This window comes from Hemitrygon akajei, chromosome 6, assembly GCF_048418815.1.
Source record: "Hemitrygon akajei chromosome 6, sHemAka1.3, whole genome shotgun sequence".
NCBI classification, from domain to species: Eukaryota; Metazoa; Chordata; class Chondrichthyes; order Myliobatiformes; family Dasyatidae; genus Hemitrygon; species Hemitrygon akajei.
Genome location: NC_133129.1, coordinates 161,273,015 through 161,295,832, shown reverse-complemented (window position 1 = coordinate 161,295,832; position 22,818 = coordinate 161,273,015). Strand labels below are relative to the sequence as shown.

At 37.5% G+C, this 22,818-nt stretch overlaps 1 protein-coding gene across 2 annotated transcripts in view; it reads right to left on the bottom strand.

Moving 5' to 3' along the window:
• The window catches only part of ttc17 (tetratricopeptide repeat domain 17), a 78,374-nt gene that overhangs the window by 43,588 nt on the left and 11,968 nt on the right, over positions 1 to 22,818 (bottom strand). For both annotated transcript variants that reach the window (XM_073049667.1, XM_073049666.1), the window contains exons 4-13: positions 20,810 to 20,921; positions 19,765 to 19,896; positions 15,687 to 15,796; positions 11,965 to 12,112; positions 9,387 to 9,526; positions 8,713 to 8,873; positions 5,590 to 5,702; positions 2,770 to 2,922; positions 1,650 to 1,756; positions 941 to 1,115 (exon numbers count right to left, since the gene is read on the bottom strand). In XM_073049667.1, the coding sequence (XP_072905768.1) occupies positions 941 to 1,115; positions 1,650 to 1,756; positions 2,770 to 2,922; positions 5,590 to 5,702; positions 8,713 to 8,873; positions 9,387 to 9,526; positions 11,965 to 12,112; positions 15,687 to 15,796; positions 19,765 to 19,896; positions 20,810 to 20,921 (1,351 nt within the window). The remainder of the gene's footprint in view (positions 1 to 940; positions 1,116 to 1,649; positions 1,757 to 2,769; positions 2,923 to 5,589; positions 5,703 to 8,712; positions 8,874 to 9,386; positions 9,527 to 11,964; positions 12,113 to 15,686; positions 15,797 to 19,764; positions 19,897 to 20,809; positions 20,922 to 22,818) is intronic.

Below are 22,818 nucleotides of genomic sequence, written 5' to 3'. Positions count from 1 at the left end.
ACATTAAACACCATTTGCACATTGAATATGTTGTAGTTTAAACTGTGGCATTGTCATTCAGCACAGTGCAACATATCTCAATCAATTTGAAATATCTATGATAAATATATAAAATATTTGACAGATGAAATTTTATAAAGGTGAACTATTTAGTACCAAATTAATAAACTGGAAATATGAAATATTTTACAGTCGGTGACTGTTTTGTTCATCGCTGCATGTTAAGTAGATACTATTAATTCACCAGAAACTAATTTTAAGATGAAGAGGAACTATACAAATTTGGTCTGTACTGCCTGTCTGGAACCACAACATGTCTGAGAAACATCAGCAAAACATGATAATAGGTGACAATGGTATAAAACAGAAATGGAAGAGAACCCTTAAAGCAGGTTATAATAAAATTATTAGCTTTATCAATTTTTCTTATTCCTAATTCATATTCAGTGGTTCACTACCATCTCACAAATTCAAACTCAATGACTTCAGTTTCATATTGTTCAATCAGATTGGAACTTGCAACCATTAGGTTTTTGTCCAACAGCTACCTTAGCTTGCACAAAAGTGACTCAATTGAGAATTAATTCTTTTTTTTAAAAAAAATTGAAGAATAGCATAACATGCTATTTCAATATAACTGCATGCCTTAGCATTGATAACTTTTCCGTGGTGGTAGTTTAGAACATAAAGTAACTGAAAAAGACTTTTCCACTTATGTTTGGAACAAAAATATTATGTCAAAAAACAGAAAATGCAAGAAGCACTCAACAGGGTGAGACAGCATCAGTGGTAAGAGAGATCTGTGTTTCAGGCCAAGGAGCTTTCAGTCAAAACATTAATTCTGTTTTAATTTTTACAGACATGATCTCCTAGGGCTTTTTAACATTTTCTGGTTTTATTTCAGACTTATATTCACAATGTGGTGCTTAGTTGAGATTACCTGCTTAGCATAGTAGTCTGGTTCTCCAGATTTCAAATCTGACCTGTTTTCCAATTCTTTCACTATCTGATAGAGTTTTTCATCATTGTGGCTATCTACAATTGAAGAACAGTCTGGAGGGTGATCAGTCACATCCCTCTCCTGGTCATTTGAAGCTATCAAAAGTGATTGGACACTGGAAGAAAATAAAATTAATCTCAACATTACTGGCTGGCAAGTTTAATGGAACAGATTAAATTTATTAGAAAAAACACCTAATTTATTTCAAGTAACTTAGACATCAATGATATAATATTAACATGCAAAAAAAGAATCAGTTTGTATAAGGAATATAATCACCCAAACTTTTAAAATATTATTCTACATGACACAAGGTAGCTAACTGCCAGCACTATTTGGGGCATCTGGAAGATATCGCTGAGATTTTAGACCTTTGAAAATTTTCTAAAGAAAGCATAAAAAAGATGTGTATTAATCACACATTTTAGAATTAATTGACAACTACTCAAATATTTATTACCTTATAGCATACAGTATTCAAAAACATTTACTGATATAAAATTATGTTTATAAGCCATCTAGAAAATAAACCTGCAATACTTTGTATTATACTGTTCCTGAGCTGCTATTCTTTAGGAACTTTTGATAACTTGCAACCCCATTATTTTGCAAAATACCATTTTCAAAGCAACAGCATCACAATAGTTACCTAAGACCTTTATATTCCGGAGGTAGAAAGTATGTTGGTAGATCAGCTGCAGTGGGAAGAGCAGGATAAGTTTGCATACAATCTGATCTTTTAGGCCATAGTACATCCTGTGTCAACATAAACAACATACAAATACTGCATTATTTAACATGGCATTTGATTTGCAATTTCATCTGGATTTGTTGTTATATTTTCTGTTGAATTTGTATTCAGAAGAAAAATACCTCAACTCAAAACATTATTTTCTATAAACCCAAAGTATACTGCAGATGCTGTGGTCAAATCAAGACTTACAAACAAGCTGGATGAACTGAGCAGGTCGGGCAGCATCCGTTGAAAGAAGCAGTCAACGGATGCTGCCCGACATGCTGAGTTCATCCAGCTTTTTTGTACCTCTTGATTATTTTCTATAATTTCTGTACAAAGTGAAAGCCTACTTCACCTTCAAGAGCAAGTTATTTTTCGCCCCTCTCCCCATTTCACAGAATACGAGTACATATACAACCTGATTAAGCTTGACTATTTTGTAATAGGCTGAATTAAGATACATCAGGGCAAGCTGGGGAGACTCTTTTCAACTGCCTCGATGAATACAAAAAAAAATAGAAAAAACAAATCTGCTGCACAACAGACATACCAGAAATACTGAAAATGTCCTATTTTTCTGCACAGCAGTGTGCTTGAAAGCAGTTCTCTGCCTTGGAGTTCATAAAAAAAGACCATGATGAGTCATTTATGCTGATTATACTAAAGCAGAGAACTATATATCAAAAGGAAAACAGACTCACTGCTGTTGTATGCCAACCCTCATGAGGTTGGAGCCAAAGCAATTCCTTTCAAGCATTTTTTTTTTAAATACAGAAACTAATTTCATCTGTAGCTTGGATAATAAACAGTAAAATCTACAACAGATTAGAGAAAGTAATTCAGATTACAGTATTAGTAAAAGAATTTATTTGAATTAAATCAAAAACATAAAATGTATTACAAATTAGTAGTAAGTGTTTTGGTTAGGAGTATTATTTTTCAAATCAAGTACACATCAACATAAGTACTTGACATAGGGAGAGAGTAAAGATGACCACTTCTATGGTCCCATGTTTCCCCCACATCCACTTACACTATAATTTGTAAGATCCTTTCCCCATATGTTTAGCACAGATCGACTTGCTGGTAGTGATGGATACTGTTGATTCAGGCTGCTCCATGTCATATTTGTAGCAAATCTCATTTCAACAGGCATCATACTGGAGGTAGAACTATCATCACCAAACTAAAAAGAGGAAATATGTGCTGTTTTACTATTTGTACTAAAACAAGAATATTGAAGTAATGCAATATTCCAAAATTTGAAAAAATTTAATCGCTAAATGGTCCAGAATGAAAACAAGATGGGGAAATCTATTGGAATGAGTTATTAAACTGAGTCTTGATTAGGGATTATTGCATACTATGAGTAATGCAAAAGGAAGAGAAATTAATTTACAAATCACTGAAAAAGAGACTAAATCTTTACGTGAATATTGCGGTTACCATTAAGTTTTAGTCACTATGTATGATTCAAAGAAACAAAACTTGACCATGAGTGTTATTAATACTTTCCATACTTGCAAACCCCCAAACCGTTAATGATATCTATAAACTTGAGTTTTAAATGTCTACTTTCAAAATTTTTAAATGAATTACATCAGCTTAATACACTATCTAGCAGTCTTTACATTTTAGATAAGCAATTACTGACTCAGTTACATATTGCCAAAATCCAATCGCCAAGCATCCAACATTAACACTATTTAAGAAGAATTTTGATCTATGTAGTCTAGTCTATTTGTTCGTTGAAGCTGTTAAAGTGCAATTAAAACATTCTGTGGGTCAATTTTAGGACAATTCATAATGGATCAAATCTCAAGAGTGACAAATTACAGCGCACAGTTATACTAAAACAACAAAAACAACTAATTAAGTATTGAGAGCATGTTTGAGCAGGAAATAGCTTAAGTTACTTTATAACAGAATTTTGAAATAAACTTAAACACCAGACCATGTAATGACCAAAGGTTTGGCAAAACCCATAGGATTGAAGTGTCATTTTAATGGTAGAAGTAGACTTGGAGGTCCGGAGTAACAGAAGTCCAGAATAATAAAAAGAATGAGTACCTCAGCATCAGATGAGCTGGAGCTGAGGCACCTTGAAGTCAAGCAGTGTAACAAAGATGAAAAAAGAAATAGTGTTCCTCTGGGGTCATGTTGGGATCAATACACTAAGGTGCAAAAATGTGGTTGAATTTCAGACAATTATCAGATACAGGCACTGAAACAGCTGCTAGGATACAAATTTTCTGGTGAAACCAAAGACCATGGCTTCTGTGGTCTCAATGTTTGCTTGTAGAAAGTTACTTCTTGTTCTAGATGCCAGAAAAACAATTTGACTACTTAGGGATAGTGAAATTTTTGAGAAATGATGGTTAATACACATGTCAAAAAATGTTGTTTTCAGGTGTCTCTGTATGGATAACACACATACAGATAAGGGATGAGGAACAAGGTTAGAACAAAGAAACAAAAATGAGAACAAAGAAATACGAGTAACAGTAAAGGAATGAAGAGAGAGGAGTGAATGATCCTCTGGCTAAAAGATGAAAAAAAAATTAAAGACAGGCAAATAAATTTCCATGCAGTTAAAAATCAGTGCAAGGGGGAATATTTTGGCAAAAGCAGTGTTCTGGTTTAGTTGGATAAGACCTTTTACATCACATGGGATACAATTAATTACTTTGTTAAGAGCCATCTTATTAGAGAAACAGAAACCTAACTGATGGGATTCAAATGAAGAGCTTCTGTGACAAAGGGCAGAAATATTGAAGGCTACAACAGACTGGTTACGAGGAAGTAGTTCGTGAGAGCTGAAAGATTAAGGGTTGCTTCCTTCAAGGGGAGGACAAAACTGAAAGCTAATCTGAATAAAGGAAAATGGCAGAATCAGAATCAGGTTTATTATCACTGGCATGTGTCGTGAAATTTGTTAACTTAGCAGCAGCACAACAATGCAATATATAATAGAGAAGAAGAAAAAATATAATAAGAAGTAAATAATAGTAAATGTATATGGAATAGATTAAAATTATGCAAAAACAGAAATAATGTATTAAAAAAATAAGGTAGTGTTCACAGGCTCAATGTCCACTTAGGAATCAGATGGCAAAGGGGAAGAAGCTGTTGCTGAATTGCTGAGTGTGTGCCTTCAGGCTTCTGTACCTCCTATCTGATGGTAACAGTGAGAAAAGGGCATACCATGGGTGCTGGGGGTCCTTAATAACGGATGTTGCCTTTCTGAGACACCGCTCCTTGAAGATGTCCTGAGTACTTTGTAGGCTAGAACCCAAATGTGTTTAGCAGAATGACGTTTTACAGGGAGTGCAAAGTTTAAACTACAGAAGTTGCTGCCCGTTGTTGAAATAAAGAAATGTCTGGGGTGTGGAGAGTTGTGCAGTTAAAACAATAGGAGAGACAGAGGCAGCAGCTTCCATAACATTCAACAGTTGATGAAAAAATCCTCATGATCCAGGCAGTATGTTAAAAAATTAAGCTGGTGCTCCCCATTTCCCAGCAACTGCTCACACACACCATGCCAGCCAAGGTGCATATGTGAGCTCCACCTCAGTGTTGAGTGGCTGCACTACTCACCTGGTCGGTGTATTACCTGTCTCACCACCAAACCATGGTACCATTCGTCATAGCAGGAGGAGGTAAGAGTTTGCCAAGTTCCCAGTATAACACCACCATCAATAACACATCACTATATAAAATATAGTGACCCTTTTAGCAGCAATTTCATGAAAGTTCTTGTACCTGGGAACACATCTCAAGGAATAAGCAAGGTACTCTTGTAAATTAGGTCAACTATGTATTCCTTAAATTGCTCATATTTTTCATTTTATACCTGTACATGCTCAACGGTGTCAAATAGGTCTCCTCGTGTGTAGCGCACAGGACGATCCCATTGACAGTATAAAATTTGTTGTTTGTTAATCCATCGACAAATCTGATGGTTACCTAGAAAATTAAAACATAAAATTGGACGTAATTTCAACCACTGAATACCTTTGTTTATCTTATGTTGTTAGTGTTTCATAGATTCTACTTTGCACATTTTACAATCTATACTGCTCAAATCTTATTTGGAAATTAGGCAACTAACCTTGAGGACAGTAAGGAAATGGTCGGGGGAGGCTTATGAGGCACTCCAGGGTTGTTTTGAGGTGACAGACTGGTAGGCACTCTGTGAGCCACATGGAGAGGACACTGATGGGCTCACAGAGTGCATCACTGGTTACATCAGCTTCTGTGTGGACTGCAGTATTCCAGGAAGAACTGTCCTTTGTTAATCAAATAACAAGCCATGGGTAACAAAGGACATTAAAGACATCCTGAATGCTAAAAAGAGGGCGTTTAGAGATGGAAATAGGGAGGAGCTGAGGATAATACAGAGGGACCTGAAAGCCAAGATCAGGGAGGCTAAAAACAGGTATAGGAGGAAGCTTGAGTGGAAACTCCAGCAGAACAACATGAGAGAGGTCTGGAGTGGGATGAAAACCATAACTGGGTTCTGGCAAACCAGCAACAGAGGAGCTGAAGGCAGTGTGGACAGGGCCAACGAACTTAACCGATTTGACACTGTGGCCACTGCCCATCCCCCACGATTCATCTGTTGTCGGCCACCCAACCAACACATACTCCACTCTCCCCTCCTACCCCTCCTCACAGCCCCCCACCCTGATCTCATGACTACACCCCTCCCCCACCTGAAACCACCACGGTGGGCTTCACAGCTGAACAGGTGAGAAGACAGCAGAAACGTCTCCATCCAAGCAAGGCTGCAGGCCCGGATGGTGTCAGCCACAGGGTGCTCAAAGCCTGTGACCCCCCAGCTATGTGGAGTACTTCACCATGTTTTCAACCTGAGCCTGAGTCTCCAGAGGGTTCCTGTGCTGCGGAAGACGTCCTGCCTCGTTCCTGTACCGAAGAAGCTGCGCCCCAGTGGCTCCAATGACTACAGACCGGTGGCATTGACCTTCCACATCATGAAGACCCTGGAGAGACTTGTTCTAGAGCAGCTCCGGCCTATGGTTTGGCCACACTTAGACCCCCTCCAGTTCGCCTACCAGCCTCGACTAGGTGCTGGCGAGCACTGTGAGGGTCATGTTTTTTCACTTCTCCAGTGCGTTCAACACCATCTGCCCTGCTCTGCTGGGTGAGAAGCTGACAGTGATGCAGGTGGATGCTTCCATGGTGTCATGGATTATTGATTACCTGACTGGCAGACCACAGTACGTGCGCTTGCAACACTGTGTGTCAGACAGAGTGGTCAGAGCACTGGGGCTCCACGGGGGACTGTCCTGTTTCCCTTTCTCTTCACCATCTACACCTCGGACTTCAACTACTGCACAGAGTCTTGCCATCTTCAGAAGTTTTCTGATGACTCTGCCATAGTTGGATGCATCAGCAAGGGAGATGAGGCTGAGTACAGGGCTACGGTGGGAAACTGTCACATGGTGTGAGCAGAATCATCTGCAGCTTAATGTGAAAAAGACTAAGGAGCTGGTGGTGGACCTGAGGAGGGCTAAGGCACCAGTGACCCGTTTCCATCCAAGGGGTCAGTGTGGACATGGTGGAGGATTACAAATACCTGGGGATATGAATTGACAATAAACTGGACTGGTCAAAGAACACTGAGGCTGTCTACAAGAAGGGGCAGAGCCGTCTCTATTTCCTGAGGAGACTGAGGTCCTTTAACATCTGCCGGACGATGCTGAGGATGTTCTACGAGTCTGTGGTGGCCAGTGCTATCATGTTTGCTGTTGTGTGCTGGGGCAGCAGGCTGAGGGTAGCAGACACCAACAGAATCAACAAACTCATTCGTAAGGCCAGTGATGTTGTGGGGTGGAACTGGACTCTCTGACGATGGTGCCTGAAAAGAGGATACTGTCCAAGTTGTATGCCATCTTGGACAATGACTCCCATCCACTCCATAATGTACAGGTTAGGCACAGGAGTACATTCAGCCAGAGACTCATTCCACCGAGATGTAACACTGAGCGTCATAGGAAGTCATTCCTGCCTGTGGCCATCAAACTTTACAACTCCTCCCTCGAAGTGTCAGACACCCTGAGCCAATAGGCTGGTCCTGAACTAATTTCCACTTGGCATTATTTACTTATTATTATTATTTAATTATTTATGGTTTTATATTGCTATATTTCTACACTATCCTTGGTTGGTGCGACTGTAACAAAACCCAATTTCCCTTGGGATGAATAAAGTATGTCTGTCTGTCAATAATTCATTACCTATAATGACAAAGCAATATGATAAATAGATGAATTTGAATCTATTCAACAAAGATTTAATTTTTTTTTGCTGTAGTACATTATTAACCTCTAAAGTTAATGTACAAATGATATTATACTTTGAAGTTATTCCAAAAATCAATTCAAGAATTCAAAGTGCTTCTAGATGTTCCTTCGTATAAACTTGGCCCCTCAATTAAGTCTGAAATATTTCCCTCTATAAGAGCAACCTAACTATAGGGAGCTGATAATTATGAAAGTTGTTCTACAGCATGTACCTGAAGGAATTAACAAGGTAGCCTGAAAGCAAGTTTAAAAAAAAATGCATGTTCAGACAGTGTTGAGAAACTTCCAGAAACTCAAGGCAGCAGGTGCAAAGGGAACACCACCAGCTACACCTCCCTTTCAAGTATACATCATGCAGATTTGAAATATACTGCTATCCCATCATCTCTGCTGACTGAAATGCTCGAACTCCCTTCAAACCAGCAGTGTGAAAACACCCTGCCGGAAGACTGTTGAGCTTTATGATGGTGCTCACCACCACCCTTTCAAGGCAATAATGGCTAGTCTAGTCAATCTTGACCACATTCCAGGAAAGGAATTAAAAATATTGCTCAGAAAACCATTTGCCCATATAGATTTGTTGATTGCTGGTGTCTGATAGCATGCAATTCACAAAAATGTTGCACTGTGCAAAAAATGATTGATTTTACCTAGCTGAGTCTCTTTAGCCATTTGTGTTTCATGGATTATGTTTCTCAGCAGCTGCTCATCTTGCATGACTTTGTGCTTCTCCAACAACTCCTGTTGTCTCAAATAATTATCATGCTGCCTCTGGTATTCCTTCAGTTCATTTAACGTCCGCTGCAATGATCTAAATATATGAAACAATGTAATAGATCTAATATGCAAAGGCAAATAATAGTATAAGTGCAGTAAAGGTGTGACTTTAACAAAAGTGTGAATTTACTTTAACTTTTGAAATTACAACTTTTTACATGATTATTTCCACGGGACTGCAAATAATGCTTTTGCCCTACAATTTTCATAGAAAAAATAACACTATTGTCAGAAAGGAACAGAAGTTTATCAATTGGAATTAGCTACATGCACTATAGAAGACAAAATATGAATTTCCATTGGATTCCTCTTCAAAAACAACAATAGTGATTGCAGTAGGAACATTTCAAAGAGTTAAAAAACTGCAACAGTGGCCTTTAAAGAAAACTGGACTAATACTTTGAGAGTAATAGAGCCAATGGTCTAGGAAAAGAGAGGCAAATGGATCTAGAGAAGTTTGGAATGAACAGAAATGCTCATCAGAAGAATGCTTGTTATACTCTATAGTGAGAACAATTTAAATGTGTACTTTTCCTCCATACCATACCTGTGTTGTGCCTCCAATTTTTGCTCCAGCTTCTGCTGACACAAGACAGCATGCTTCCTTTTCAGTGCATGTTCAAAGCCAGGCCGTATAAGCAATGCCTGATCATAACATAATACCGAATGGTTATACTCTCCCAACATCTAAAAGAGAAGAATACAAATTTCAGATTTCATTCAAAGCAAAACAGTTTCAATATTTAAAACAATCTCAAACACTTAGAGTAGTGTACAGTTTTGGTTACCCTTTTATATAAAAGAGATGGTTAAAGTGAAAAGAGTGAAGAACAGATTAAGAGGATATTGCCAGGACTAAGAGGGCCTGAGTTATAGGGGGAGGTGGCCAGGCGAAGTCTTTATTCCTTAGAACGTAGGAGAATAAATTTCTAAAATTTGGAGAGGAACAGATAAATTGGATGCTAACAGTCTTACCCTCAGAGTAAGAGTCAAAAACTAGAGGGGCACAGATTCAGAGTAAGATGAAATTATTTAGTAAGGGCATAAGGGGCAACTTTTTCATGGAGGGTAGTGAATATATGGAATGAGCTTCCAAAAGAAGTGGGGCTCGCAGGGCTGTGGTCTTACCACAGGAAATTGGGACTAGCTGGGTGGACAACTTGACCAGCAAGGACTGGTTGTGCTAAAGGGCTTATATCCATGTTCTATGACCTTCTGAAACACCATACACTACTTGTATCCCATGGCTACAGTGCATATCATTTATGAGATATACTCTAATTCTGTGGAGTTGGTACAAATGGATCTCCCCACATCACCCCCCATGACCACACCAAGTTATATACAATCCCCACAAAAAATACATCACTGTCCTTCATGTACTGGAATTCTCTAAGAGTACATCCATCAGTAGGATTATAATAATTCATTTTAGCAGCTCACCACCACTTAATCAAGAGAATTAAGAAATGGGCTATCAATGCTGACCTTGTCAACAATACCCATATCACCTAATCATATAAAAAGATCCAGAACATCTGGCTATAGTATATCATATTTCTCTGGATAGTTCTTGATATTAAAGACAAGTGATATTGTTTTAAATTTTTTTTTTAAATCACAATTTATTTAGAATTCTCTCTCTCCGTGATTTCTAGATTTGCATTGTCTGCACGTTCTTCTTCTTGTCGATTAGTTAACTGAATAATCATTAAGCAGTTACAATGTTGACATGACCGTGGTTATATAAATGGCATCCACATCAGAAACTTATTTTGTCCTTGGATATTTTCCATCTATTGCATAAGCTTCTTTTTAAAATTCATTTTTGGGATATGAATGCAATGTCATTCTATCCCTAATGGCATTGAATTGGTGACAGTGAGCTGTTATAGATATTAATTACTTTAGTTATGTGGCTTTTTCAATGCCCTGCAACGGTAATGTCACTGAATGTCAAGGACAGGTGGTAGGCTCTCATTCAAGACAAACAGCTGACAATTGTATAGCTTGAATATTACCACTAACAGTTGTTGGCAGAATGTTATGGGAAAACAGAAAATTATGTAAAAACTCAGATCAAATAGCATCCACAGAAAAAGAAACAGTTAGAAACTCAGTTCTGGGACCTTCCATTAAAATTGAGGGAGAAAGCCTTGATAGCAGAGAAGGAATTCGTGGGAGTATCTATCACCCCTCTCACTTTCTGTGCTACCTGGACCAAAGTATTTTCTCTATTTTTCAGTTCTGATGAAGGGTCTGGACCTGAAATGTTAACTTGCATTTTTTGGTATCCGCGGGAGCGGGGGGGTTCATTTTCTCAACCCCTGTTATCCCCCTCACAACCTCTCTCTCCCCCCCCCATAAGTATGAAATCCTCTAACAATTGAATAATACAAATATTTTTCAGAGCCACACAACTGGAGGTAATATGTACTATTACTTCCTCATATACTCCTCCTTATCCAAATTACTTTTCCAGATGTCCCAAATTATTTCTGCTGCTATAAAAAAAATACTAAAGTTCTTTCCATAACTATACGAACATAAAAAAAAATTCTACTTCAAATGACATAGTACACAAAGAGGGAATAACTTCACTCAACTCAGCACTGAACTGTTCCCAAAACCTATGGACTGACTTTCATGTACTCTTCATCTCATGTTCTTGATATTTATTGTTTTTTTTCATATTTGCAGTTTATTGCCTTTAGCACATTGGTTGTTTGTTCATCTTGTTGTGTGCAGTTTACATTGTGTTTCTTTGTATTTACTGTGAATGCCTGCAAGAAAATGAATCTCAGGGCTGTATATGATGGCATATACTTTGATATGCATGTACTTAGATAATAGATTTATTTTGAACTTTGAAAGCTGTTTTGTGGTAACACAACAAATAATGATTTGAGTTGTGCATAATTAACCAGAATTACGACATGAACACTTCAAAATAAACCTAAAGATACAAATATTTCCAATGAAAATAAAAAAGATCAATATGACAGCAGTAAGATTTATCATGTCTAGGCTTTCATAATATTACACAATATATCAAAGAAAAGTGCTACAAAGAACTATCTGAAATAACTGGAAGTCAAATTACTAAAGATATTCAGCATACTTACAGCATAAATGTTTCCCAGAGTGTAATGACTTGTAAGAAAGTCAGTAGATACATCAAGTGCTGCATGAACCAATATGGCTGCATCTGCTGAGAAATGGGCCCGGTGTAAAACATTGGCTAGATTCATTAATGCTATGTCTTTATGTTGCCTGTTAAAGAAAATATACATGAGCAATTAACTTACTTTAGGTGACACACAACATCAATAAGTGAAATTCATTGTTTTGTACTCCAGTCAACAATTTTTGTCAAACAGTGCTTTACAGAATCTATATTATATAATGCAGCCTTTGCTTGCAATACATCAAGGGAAAATTTCTTCAATATAAAGTCATGGATTATTTTGTAAACTTGCATCAGATGCAAACAATTTATTTTTGACTGCTTCAGTTACACACATTGAGCTGTCTTCAGAAGAGTACAGTTTTGTAAATCCACAGTGATTAAGATTTTAGGATTACAATTGTAGAAATGTGATTAGCTCTAAGCACCAATATGCTGAAACCAAAATAGATATGACATGTTCATGTATGTATATAAATCTAATACCAGACCCTCTAGAAAACGGAAAGTAAAAGAGCATTGGATAGTTCCTTATGTAGTTAATTATGTTATGCCTTCTATTGCTTTCTGTTAGTTGGTGGGGTGGGCAATGGAAAACACTAAGTGGCACAAGTCTGATCATTTGTCATGTCTAACTATCTTCTTAAAGTCCTGCTTGATGTATCCTAGCATCTCACTCCTGATAAAGGCAAGTTCAATATTCTTGAACTGAGGAACATAGTGCATCTCACTCCTGCCAGAGATAAAACAAATTCTACTAAAATAAAACTCATATTCCAGAGCCTGGTTACACAATCAAACTGATACAAAACTGATGCTATCTCTGCTATATAAGAATATCAAATACAAAATATTGTAGAATATTGACAGATTTCTCTTTTACTCAGCCTACTATGGCTATAAATAAAAGACTGACGACATTTTATTGACATTCTTCAGTACAGGGGTGTAAAGGAGAACAAAATGATTGTTACTCCGGATCTGATGCAGCATTAAAAACACCATAATAAGCATCAAGAACACAGTAAAAAAAAACAATAATCATAAAAGGAACACTATAAAACACAATGTACAAATAATTTATCTACATAGTCTGATTGCACAGTATGCACATAAAGTGATGCCAGGTAATATGTATGTAGTGGCGATTGGGTTGTTAATGCGCGGAGAAACTGACCAGCCTTACTGCTTGTGGAATGCATTTGATTTTGAGTCTGGTGTGGATGTGACGTAGCTTCCTTACTCATAGGAATGGGTCAAACAGCACAGCAACAGTGTGGATGGGATCCTGCATGATATTACTGGTTGTTTCCCTGCACCTTTCTTAATACATGTGCTTGATGGCAGGTAGGTGGGTGACAGTGATGCACTGGGCAGTTTTAACTACCCATTGTAGAGCCTGGATGTCTGCAGCAGTGCAGTTTTCATACCATGCGGTAATAGAGCATGTTATGATGCACTCAAATGTGCATCTGTACTAGGTTGTGAGTTTTGATGAGCACAGAACAACTCTCTTCAGCCACCTCAGAAAGTAGAGGTGTTAGTGAGCTTTCTTGACTGTGGAGGTTGTGTTCTGACACCATCAGAGTTTGTGCAACACGTACCCTTCCAGGAGTTTGAAAATGCTCATTGTTTCCACAGCTGTGCCGCCGACGTGAAGAGGGGCAAGAGTGGTGCAAGTTTTTCCTGAAGTCAATAACCATCTCCTTTGAGGAAGAGGTATTTGCCTGGTACCAGGGCTCAAACTCTTCCAGCTCCTCTCTGTAGGCCATCCCATTGTTGTTGGTGATGAGCCCCACCACTGTCAAATTTGCTGATGACACAACAATGTGACTATTCGTGTGCTTGGCCTTGTGTGAGCAGGGTGTACAACAATGGGCTCAGCACACTGCACTGGGGGGGGGGGGCACATGTGTTGAGGATAATGAGGAGGGAGGAATGGTTGTGCATCCTGACTATCTGAGGTCTGTTGGTTAGGAAGTCCAACAGCCAGTTGCACAGTGGTGTATTTACACCAAGGAACAGGAGTTTGTTCACCAAAGTCTGTGGGACAATAGTGATGAATGCCAAACTGAAATTGAGGAACAGAAATTGTTTGCTAGGTGCATGACAGATGCTATGGCATCTGATGTACAGCAGTTCTATTGGTAAGCATATTGGTGAGTGTCCAGTGTGGTAGGGATGAAATTTTTGATGATAAAGAACTGCTCTGCATGTAGGGTAAACAAGAACATAAAGTAAGAGAGGGAGCAGGCCACCTAGTTTCTCAAGCCTATCTTGTCTCTGAATACATTCATTGGTGAAATATCTACAGCCACAGTTCCTTTGTGTACCAGTTCCACACATCCTTCAGTTCCCTGACTGCTCAAACATTTAATTACCTCCTTGTTATATCCTTGTAGTGGTCGAGATTTCCCAAGGCCTTGAGAGAGAAGACTGCAGAGCTACACTACTCTCTGTGAGAAGAATTTCCTCTGCATCTCAGTTTTAAATGTCACATTAGTGGAAACATCTCCACATTTACCTGGTTTAGCCCCCTCAGCATTGCACTTTTACTTATTTAGCAATACAGAGCGGAGAAGGCCCTTCCATCCCTTTGAGCCACGCTATCTCAGTAACCCCTGATGAACCTGATTAACCCCAACCTAATCACAGGTTAATTGGTCATTATAAATTATCCCATCTAGTACATCTTTGGACTGTGGGAGAAATTGGGGGACCTGGAGAAAACCCATGGGGAGAACGTACAGAGACTTCTTATAGAACTACACTGGAATTGAACCCTGGAACGCCCCGAGCAGTAATATTGCTACGATATTTCAATAAAATCACTCAACATTTTTCTGAACTCCAAGGAGTTCATTTCTAACCATTCCTGATTGCGCAAGCCTTTCATTCTAAGAATTAACCAGACAAATCACTTTTGGACTATTCACCAAAACTGAACACCGTATACTAGATGTACCTGTGCAATTGTATCAGTAATTGTTTATTTCTAAACTGCAACCTTCTTGCAATAAAAGCTAGTATGCCATTTGCCTTCTAACTACTTGCTGCACTTGCATGTTAAATTTCATGTCATAGACATGGGCCACATGGGTCACTCATTTGCAATCTCTCTTCATTTACAGCATACCACTTTACACTTCCACAAATTCAACTCCATTTACCAAATTTTCACTTAGCTACTCAAGCAATCAACACCCATTGTAAAGTACAAATAGACAGAATCCCTTTTCAAATATTTTTGTGTCATCTCTGAACTTGTAGACGTCACACATTGCCCCCTCCTCTAAGACTTCAATACAAATCGTAAATAACTGAAGTCCAACAACTGATCAGTTACTTTCTCCTAGTCAAAGACTCAGTTATTCTCACTCCTTTGCTTTCTAAGTGAGAACTGGTATTTAATCCATGTTTACACAATAACTGCCATACCAGAAGCTCTTATACATAAGATGCATGTAACTTACATCTCAATTTTTGCTTTATAAAAGTTAATTCCTACTATTTACCATTCCCTAAAAAGCAAATGTGGCAAGTAATCATTACATCCTTGGTCATATTGGTTGAAGGAGAAATGAAGCTGAGGAAAGCAGCACATAAGTACCGTACTATGGCTCACATTAGCAGAATGTTTTTCACATGTCTGATGCTTACCGTGGAGAGAAGTGCAGTGCCCGAATAACACATTCCACTACATGGTATGGCTCATTTTTCATCCTCCAGTAAAAGGAAGCCAAATTATATAGCACCCATGAAGATGTATTCTATAAAAATAAGAACATTTCAATAATGGAAACAGCATTAAGAGCAATAGATAAACCTGGATTTTTGAAATCTTCCACTTCAATTCCTTACATGAACCCCAATTAAAGATTACTTGACACCTTTGCAAATGACGTAAAAGCAGTAGAAAAACAATTAAACAGTTGTTTACACCAAGACTGCAAAATTTAAAAATGTAATGATTTACTGGTGCATTCAAATAACAGACTTTAGAATTGTTTTAGATCTATGGTCATATTCTGTTTAACACAAGTTCACTAAAAAGTAACTCATTTCCTATGTACACTTCTTTTTAAGAAAACTGCATAACATTATGCAATCAAAGAAATAGTGATAAAATGCTTCATACACACTGTTCTTTCTGAAATTATATTTCCAAAACTTCAACATTAGTAATGTAGGGGATCAAATACCCAATTTATTTATCCTGCTTTAACTATCATTTTTAGAGAATTTGATAAACATGACACCACCATCTTCCTACAAAAATCCCATTACCAACTGATGAAAATCAATGCTGCTGGAAGCTGCAGAGGCCAAACCCAGGCTAACTCTTCCCTTTAGGACTAGCAGATTAACGGAGGAGTGGCTTACATTGAATTAGATGTAAAGTGATATGATGAGAGGTGACTGCAGATATTTGCTGCAATCTCAAATTCACAATTACATCACTTTTCAAATAATATTTTGGAAATACCAAATCAAGGTACTCAACTTTTTCAACAACTCATTTTATAAGTAAGTAATGGCAATTGTTTTTTAAATTTATTTCAATGGCTTTGCCACATGATACACATCAAACATCCGATGGGGTGCAATTTAATATAAAAATCAGCTGCATATTCTACCATAAAATATGTAAATCACTGTTGTATTACTTTTATAAAGTAAATGTTACCAAAAATGATCATCCAGAGACAGAGAAGCAGTTTCAGCGACAGGTTACTGTCGATGCAATGCTCCTCAGACAGGATGAAGAGGTCAATACTCCCCAATGCCATTAGGCTTTACAATTCAACTGCCAGGACTTAAGAACTTTTTTTAAAGCTATTATTAATGCTTTTTGAGTTAGTGATTTAGATGCATATCATATTATTACTGAGTTAAGTATTGTATGTAATGAGTTTTTGCTACAACAAGTGTATGGGACATTGGAAAAAATGTTGAATTTCCCCATGGGGATGAATAAAGTATCTATCTATCTATCTTAAAGTTAATCAAGCCACCTCCATATCATGGAGGATTTGCATTTCTTAAAAGCAATCCTTATTGTAAATAGATAGATAGATAGATACTTTATTCATCCCCATGGGGAAATTCAACATTTTTTCCAATGTCCCATACACTTGTTGTAGCAAAAACTCATTACATACAATACTTAACTCAGTAATAATATGATATGCATCTAAATCACTAACTCAAAAAGCATTAATAATAGCTTTAAAAAAAAGTTCTTAAGTCATGGCAGTTGAATTGTAAAGCCTAATGGCATTGGGGAGTATTGACCTCTTCATCCTGTCTGAGGAGCATTGCATCGACAGTAACCTGTCGCTGAAACTGCTTCTCTGTCTCTGGATGGTGCTATGTAGAGGATGTTCAGGGTTTTCCATAATCGACCTTAGCCTACTCAGCGCCCTTCGCTCAGCTACCGATGTTAAACTCTCCAGTACTATGCCCACGACAGAGCCCGCCTTCCTTATCAGCTTATTAAGACGTGAGGCGTCCTTCTTCTTAATGCTTCCTCCCCAACACGCCACCACAAAGAAGAGGGCGCTCTCAACAACTGACCTATAGAACATCATCAGCATCTCACTGCAGACATTGAATGACGCCAACCTGTGATGTAAAGCTGTGTCATCTGTGCATGTCAAGAAATGCAATTTGAAAAGAAGGTGTTGATTTATTTACTTTCTTTTTCCCACATAAATGCCATGAGAATGAATTCTATTTTGATTCAAATCTTTGGGCAGTGACTTGTAAGTTTGAATTTCATTAAGCTGAATGGTCATAATGTTTGGGAGGTCAGGGTGTCGCTTTTAGCTTGACTGACATCTTTGAGAGAAGTAATACGGTTAATTAACCCCTGAAAAGGCAACATTAGCTGAAAAATGGTTATCTGGTCCATTTGCACTTTTCAGTTCTGCAGCCCTTCAACTTAAGAGCTGAAATGTGTGATGCCAATCAGCCATTTCACAACAGATGCAAGTTCTTTAAACAAAGGGAGGATTTTTGCATTTTACACCTATTTGACCAAACTCTAACAGCTTGAGTAAACTAATTTCTTCTAAATCTAACCTCTAATCCTTCTACCAATTATTTTAAACAGAAATTATTTATGAGACAGGCACCTTGGATAAAATATTTAAATGGTGACACTAGGAAAGGTTGGCTGTTTACCAGAGCAGAAAAGGTTAAGATTTGATAGAGCCATTTAACATCATGAACAGCATTAGTGACATAATAATGAGAAAGTGTTCAGAGTAGAGTTACAAAGACAGAGAACTAATAGAGAAAAGCAGAGGAAGATGTATTTCCCAAAACATGCACTTACTGCCAATCTGATTCCAACTGCATGAAAAGGTAGCGGATGTAAATTCTTAAGCAAAATGAATATAATATGGAACTTAAAAAGATGACAAAGTAATGGTCAAGTACGTGAAATATGACTAATTGTCTAACTCTTTCAATCAGCAAAATCAACTACATACAGTGCCTATAAAAAGTATTCACTTCCTCAGAAGTTTTCATGTTTCATTATTTTACAACATTGAATCACAGTGGATTTAATTTAGTTTTTTTTTGACACTGAAAGACTTTTGTGGTCAAAGTGAAAAAAGATCTCTACAAAGTGATCTAAATTAATTACAAATATAAAACTCAAAATAATTGATTGCATAACTATTCACCCCCTTTAATAAGATACACTAAATCATCACTGGGGCGGCCAATTGATTTTAAAAGTCATATACGTAATTAGTTAAATGGAGATCTGTTCTTGGAGAACCGTGTGCAGTCGAGATGCTTCAAATGACTAGTAAAGATACATCTGCATCTGGAAGGTCCAAGTTAGTATTCTGGGAAAAACTACACCATGAAATCAAAAGAACTCTCCAAACAACTCCACGAAAAGGTTACTGAAAAGCACAATTCAGGAGATGGATACAAGAAAATTTCCAAGACACTGATTATCCCTTGGAGTATAATTACGGTAAGTCAATCATCAAAAAATGGAAAGAATATGGCATAGCTGTAAATCTGCCTAGAGAAGGCAGTCCTCAAAACCCAAGTGACCATGCAAGAAGAGGACTAGTGAGGGAAGCAACCAAGAGACCTATGACAACTCTGGGTGACTTACAAGCTTCAGTGGCTGAGATGGGCGAGATTGTGCATACAACATCTGTCACCTGGGTAATTCATCAGTCGCAGCTTTTTGGGACAGTGGTAAAGAGAAAGCCACTGTTGAAAAAAACCACATGGAATCTCGGCTAGAGTTTGGCCAAAGGCATGTGGGATACTCTGAAGTCAGCTGGAAGAAGGTTCTATGGTTTGATGAAACTGAAATTGAACTTTTTGGCCATCAGACTAAATGCTATGTTTGGCATTACTAAATACTGACTTGAAAGGGGTAAGTACTCATGCGATTATTTTGTGTTTTATATTTGTAATTAATTTATCAGTTTGTAGAGATCTGTTTTCACTTTAACATGCGAGAGTCCTTTCTGTTGATCAGTGTCAGAAAAGCCAAATTAAATTGACTGTGATTCAATATTGTAAACTAATAAAACATGAAAACTTTTAAGATGCAGGGGGTGTGATTACTTTTTATAGACACTGCAGCTATATTGATCCATCACATCCAGGCACATTACAAGGAACATGTATGCAAGTAATCTTAAATGACCTATGACAGCTGATACAACAAATAATTAAATAAAGATTCAAGTTATACCTTTAGCAACGCTGCATTAATTCTGTGGCCTATTTCTTCAATACTTCTACCTAATTTTCTTGACAAGCTGATGAAGATTGGATCCTCTTTTGATAATACTGGTGCTGTAAGGTTAATTCGTTCTTGGATACCCTAGGAACAAATTTTGCACTTACTACAAATCACTTTGATTTTCAAATCCCAAAATTGGGCATAGCAAAATACTTTGCATATTTTCCACATAAACCAAATCTATTCTGTTAGATGTAAATAGCTCATACCATTTGCAATAAACCAATAAGGATATGGATGACTTTCTTACTCTTTATAAACATACAACAATGGCAACAGTCACTACAAATGTTGATTAGGTTGTGGGTAAGTTTAAAATCTTCTCTGCTGGCATTCATAACTCCCATATACAGTGGAAAATTTCCTAGTATCACTATATTTTAAAAATTCTGTACAGTGAAAAACAGAGTAAATTTATATTTCATTCAGAGTGATAATATTGTAGGATATAAAACAACATTCACTTATAACACGGGGCAGTTTACAAAGGTTTCACATTGGTATCTTACAACCAAAGAGAAAATTTTAAGTTCTCTAAACTTGGATGATTTGAACTCAAATCCCAAGGGTGAAAATGGCATTTAGTATTTAGCCCAAAAATATATGTGAAGGAGTACAAGAGGAACAAAAAGAGAGTAAACATATTCACAGTCATTTATATAATTTCAAGGAAATCTAGTCTTTACAAGGAAAATAAAGTTACAATGATGCATATAAAGGAATATTTTAGAAGTATCTGTGTACACAATATAGCTTTATATTTAGAGCCAGTAAGTCACTTCATTGTGAATATTTCTACATTCTTACAATAAAATCTTATCTTTAACTGCTAACCCAATTTTTTTTAACACTTCAATCTATACTCTGTTCTTAGCAAAAAACAATGAGACACCATATTTAATGAACAATATTATACAAATTTAACTTAATATAAAATATTTTTCAGAACTGTCAGAAATTTAAAAAATATTTCATCTCTAAAAAAGGAATTTACCCTTAAGTGCTGAAAGGCATGAATACTAAATGGAAGTTCCATTATTTTTGTACAATCTGGTGTTTCTAGATTTGGAGGTGATGGAGTCTTTGCATCAACGTACTCTTCAGGACTAGAATAAAAGAACAAATTATCAAATCAGATGTTAGAAAAGCTGCAGCAACATACAAAAAAAATTGGAAGCAAAGCTGATTTGCATATACACATAAATGTAATTAATACAAAAAATTGGTTTAAAAAAACTAACACCTGCAAATAAATTTGTCATTTTTTAAGTGATGTCCTATGTACAAAATCTCACTTCAACAGTCTGTGGTATTCACCTGCTTTAAGCTGACTTTAATTACACCTGTGCCCAAGAATAACGAGGTAACCTGGCTCAATAGCTATAGTCCAGTAGCACTTAAATGCATAGTGATGAAGTGCTTTGAGAGGCTGTTGATGAAACAACTCCTGCTGAGAAACAAATTGGATCTACTCCAATATGCCTAGCACCACAAAAGAACAGCAGATGCCATCTCATTGGCTCTTCACTCAACCCTGAGACATCTGGACAGGGAAGATGCATATATCAGGATGCTCTTCATTGACTACGACTCCACATTCAACACCATTATCCTCTCAAAACCAATCAATAAGCTCCAAAACCTAGTCCTCAATACCTCTTTGTACAACTGAATCCTCAAATGCAGACCCCAGCTAGTTCGGATTGGCAACACTATCTCTTCCACAATTACTATCAATACAAGTGCACCACAAGGCTGTGTGCTTAGCCCCCTGCTCTACTCACTTTATGCTTATGACTGTGAGGCTAAGTACAGCTCCAATGCCGTATTTAAGTTTGGTGATGACATCACTGTCGTTGGCAGAATCAGTGATGGTGACAAATAAGAAAATAGGAGGGAGATTAAAATTCTAGCTGAAAGGTGCCACAACAACCTCTCACTCAATGTCAGCAAAACCAAAAAGCTGATTATTGACTACAGGAGGAAACTACAGGCTCATGAGCTAGTCTTCATTAGGGAATTAGAGGTGGAGAGGGTCAGCAATTTTAAATTCCTCAACACTTAGAGGATCTGGCCTGGGTCCAGCATGTAAATGCCATTAAAAAGGCACAGTAACAGTTCTGCTTTCTTAGATGTTTGTGAAGATTAGCAAGTCTATAGATATGTGGAGAGTAAACTGTCTGGTTGTATTGCGGTCTGTTTTGGAAACACCAAATCCTTTGAATAGAAAAACCTACTAAGAGTAGTAGACACAGCCAGATTCAGGAAGTTATTTCCCCTCCAACCATCAGGCTCTTGAACCAGAGGGGATAACTTCACTCATCCCAAATGAACTGTTTCCACACTTGTGGTCTCACTTTCAAGGGTTTTCCAACTCATATATTCATGAATCTGCTGTGTGGGTCCTGAGTCTCCTGTAACTCCATCCTGATGGTAGCAGTAAGAAGAGAGCATAGCCTGGATAGTGGGGTCCTTGATGATAAATGCTCCTTCCCTGCAACAGTGTTCCTTATAGATGCACTCAATAATGGAGTAGGCTTTACCCTTGCTGGACTGGGGTGTATCTATTACTTAATTATTTATTTATTATTAGCTTTTTTCCTTTATATTTGCACAGTTTGTCTTTTGCACATTGGTTGTCCGTCCGTCCTTGTTTGGTGCGTTTTTTATTCATTCTATTGTGCTTATTTTTATTTACTGTGCATGTCCACAAGAAAATGAATCTCTGGGTAGTATATGGTGACCTATATGTACTTTGGGAATAATTTCACTTTGAATACAAGGTGGATGGTAACAATCTTTTCTCCAAGGTGAGTCCAAAACTAAGGGAGATGAGAAGGGAAAGGTTTAAAAGGGACCCGAGAGGCAGTTTTTCTCATGCACAGGATGGTGAATATATGGAATGAGCTGACAAAGGAAATGGTTGAGGCAAGTACAATAGCATTATTTAAAAACATATCTCTAGGAGAGGTACATGGTGGGGCATGCAGACATGTGGGCCGA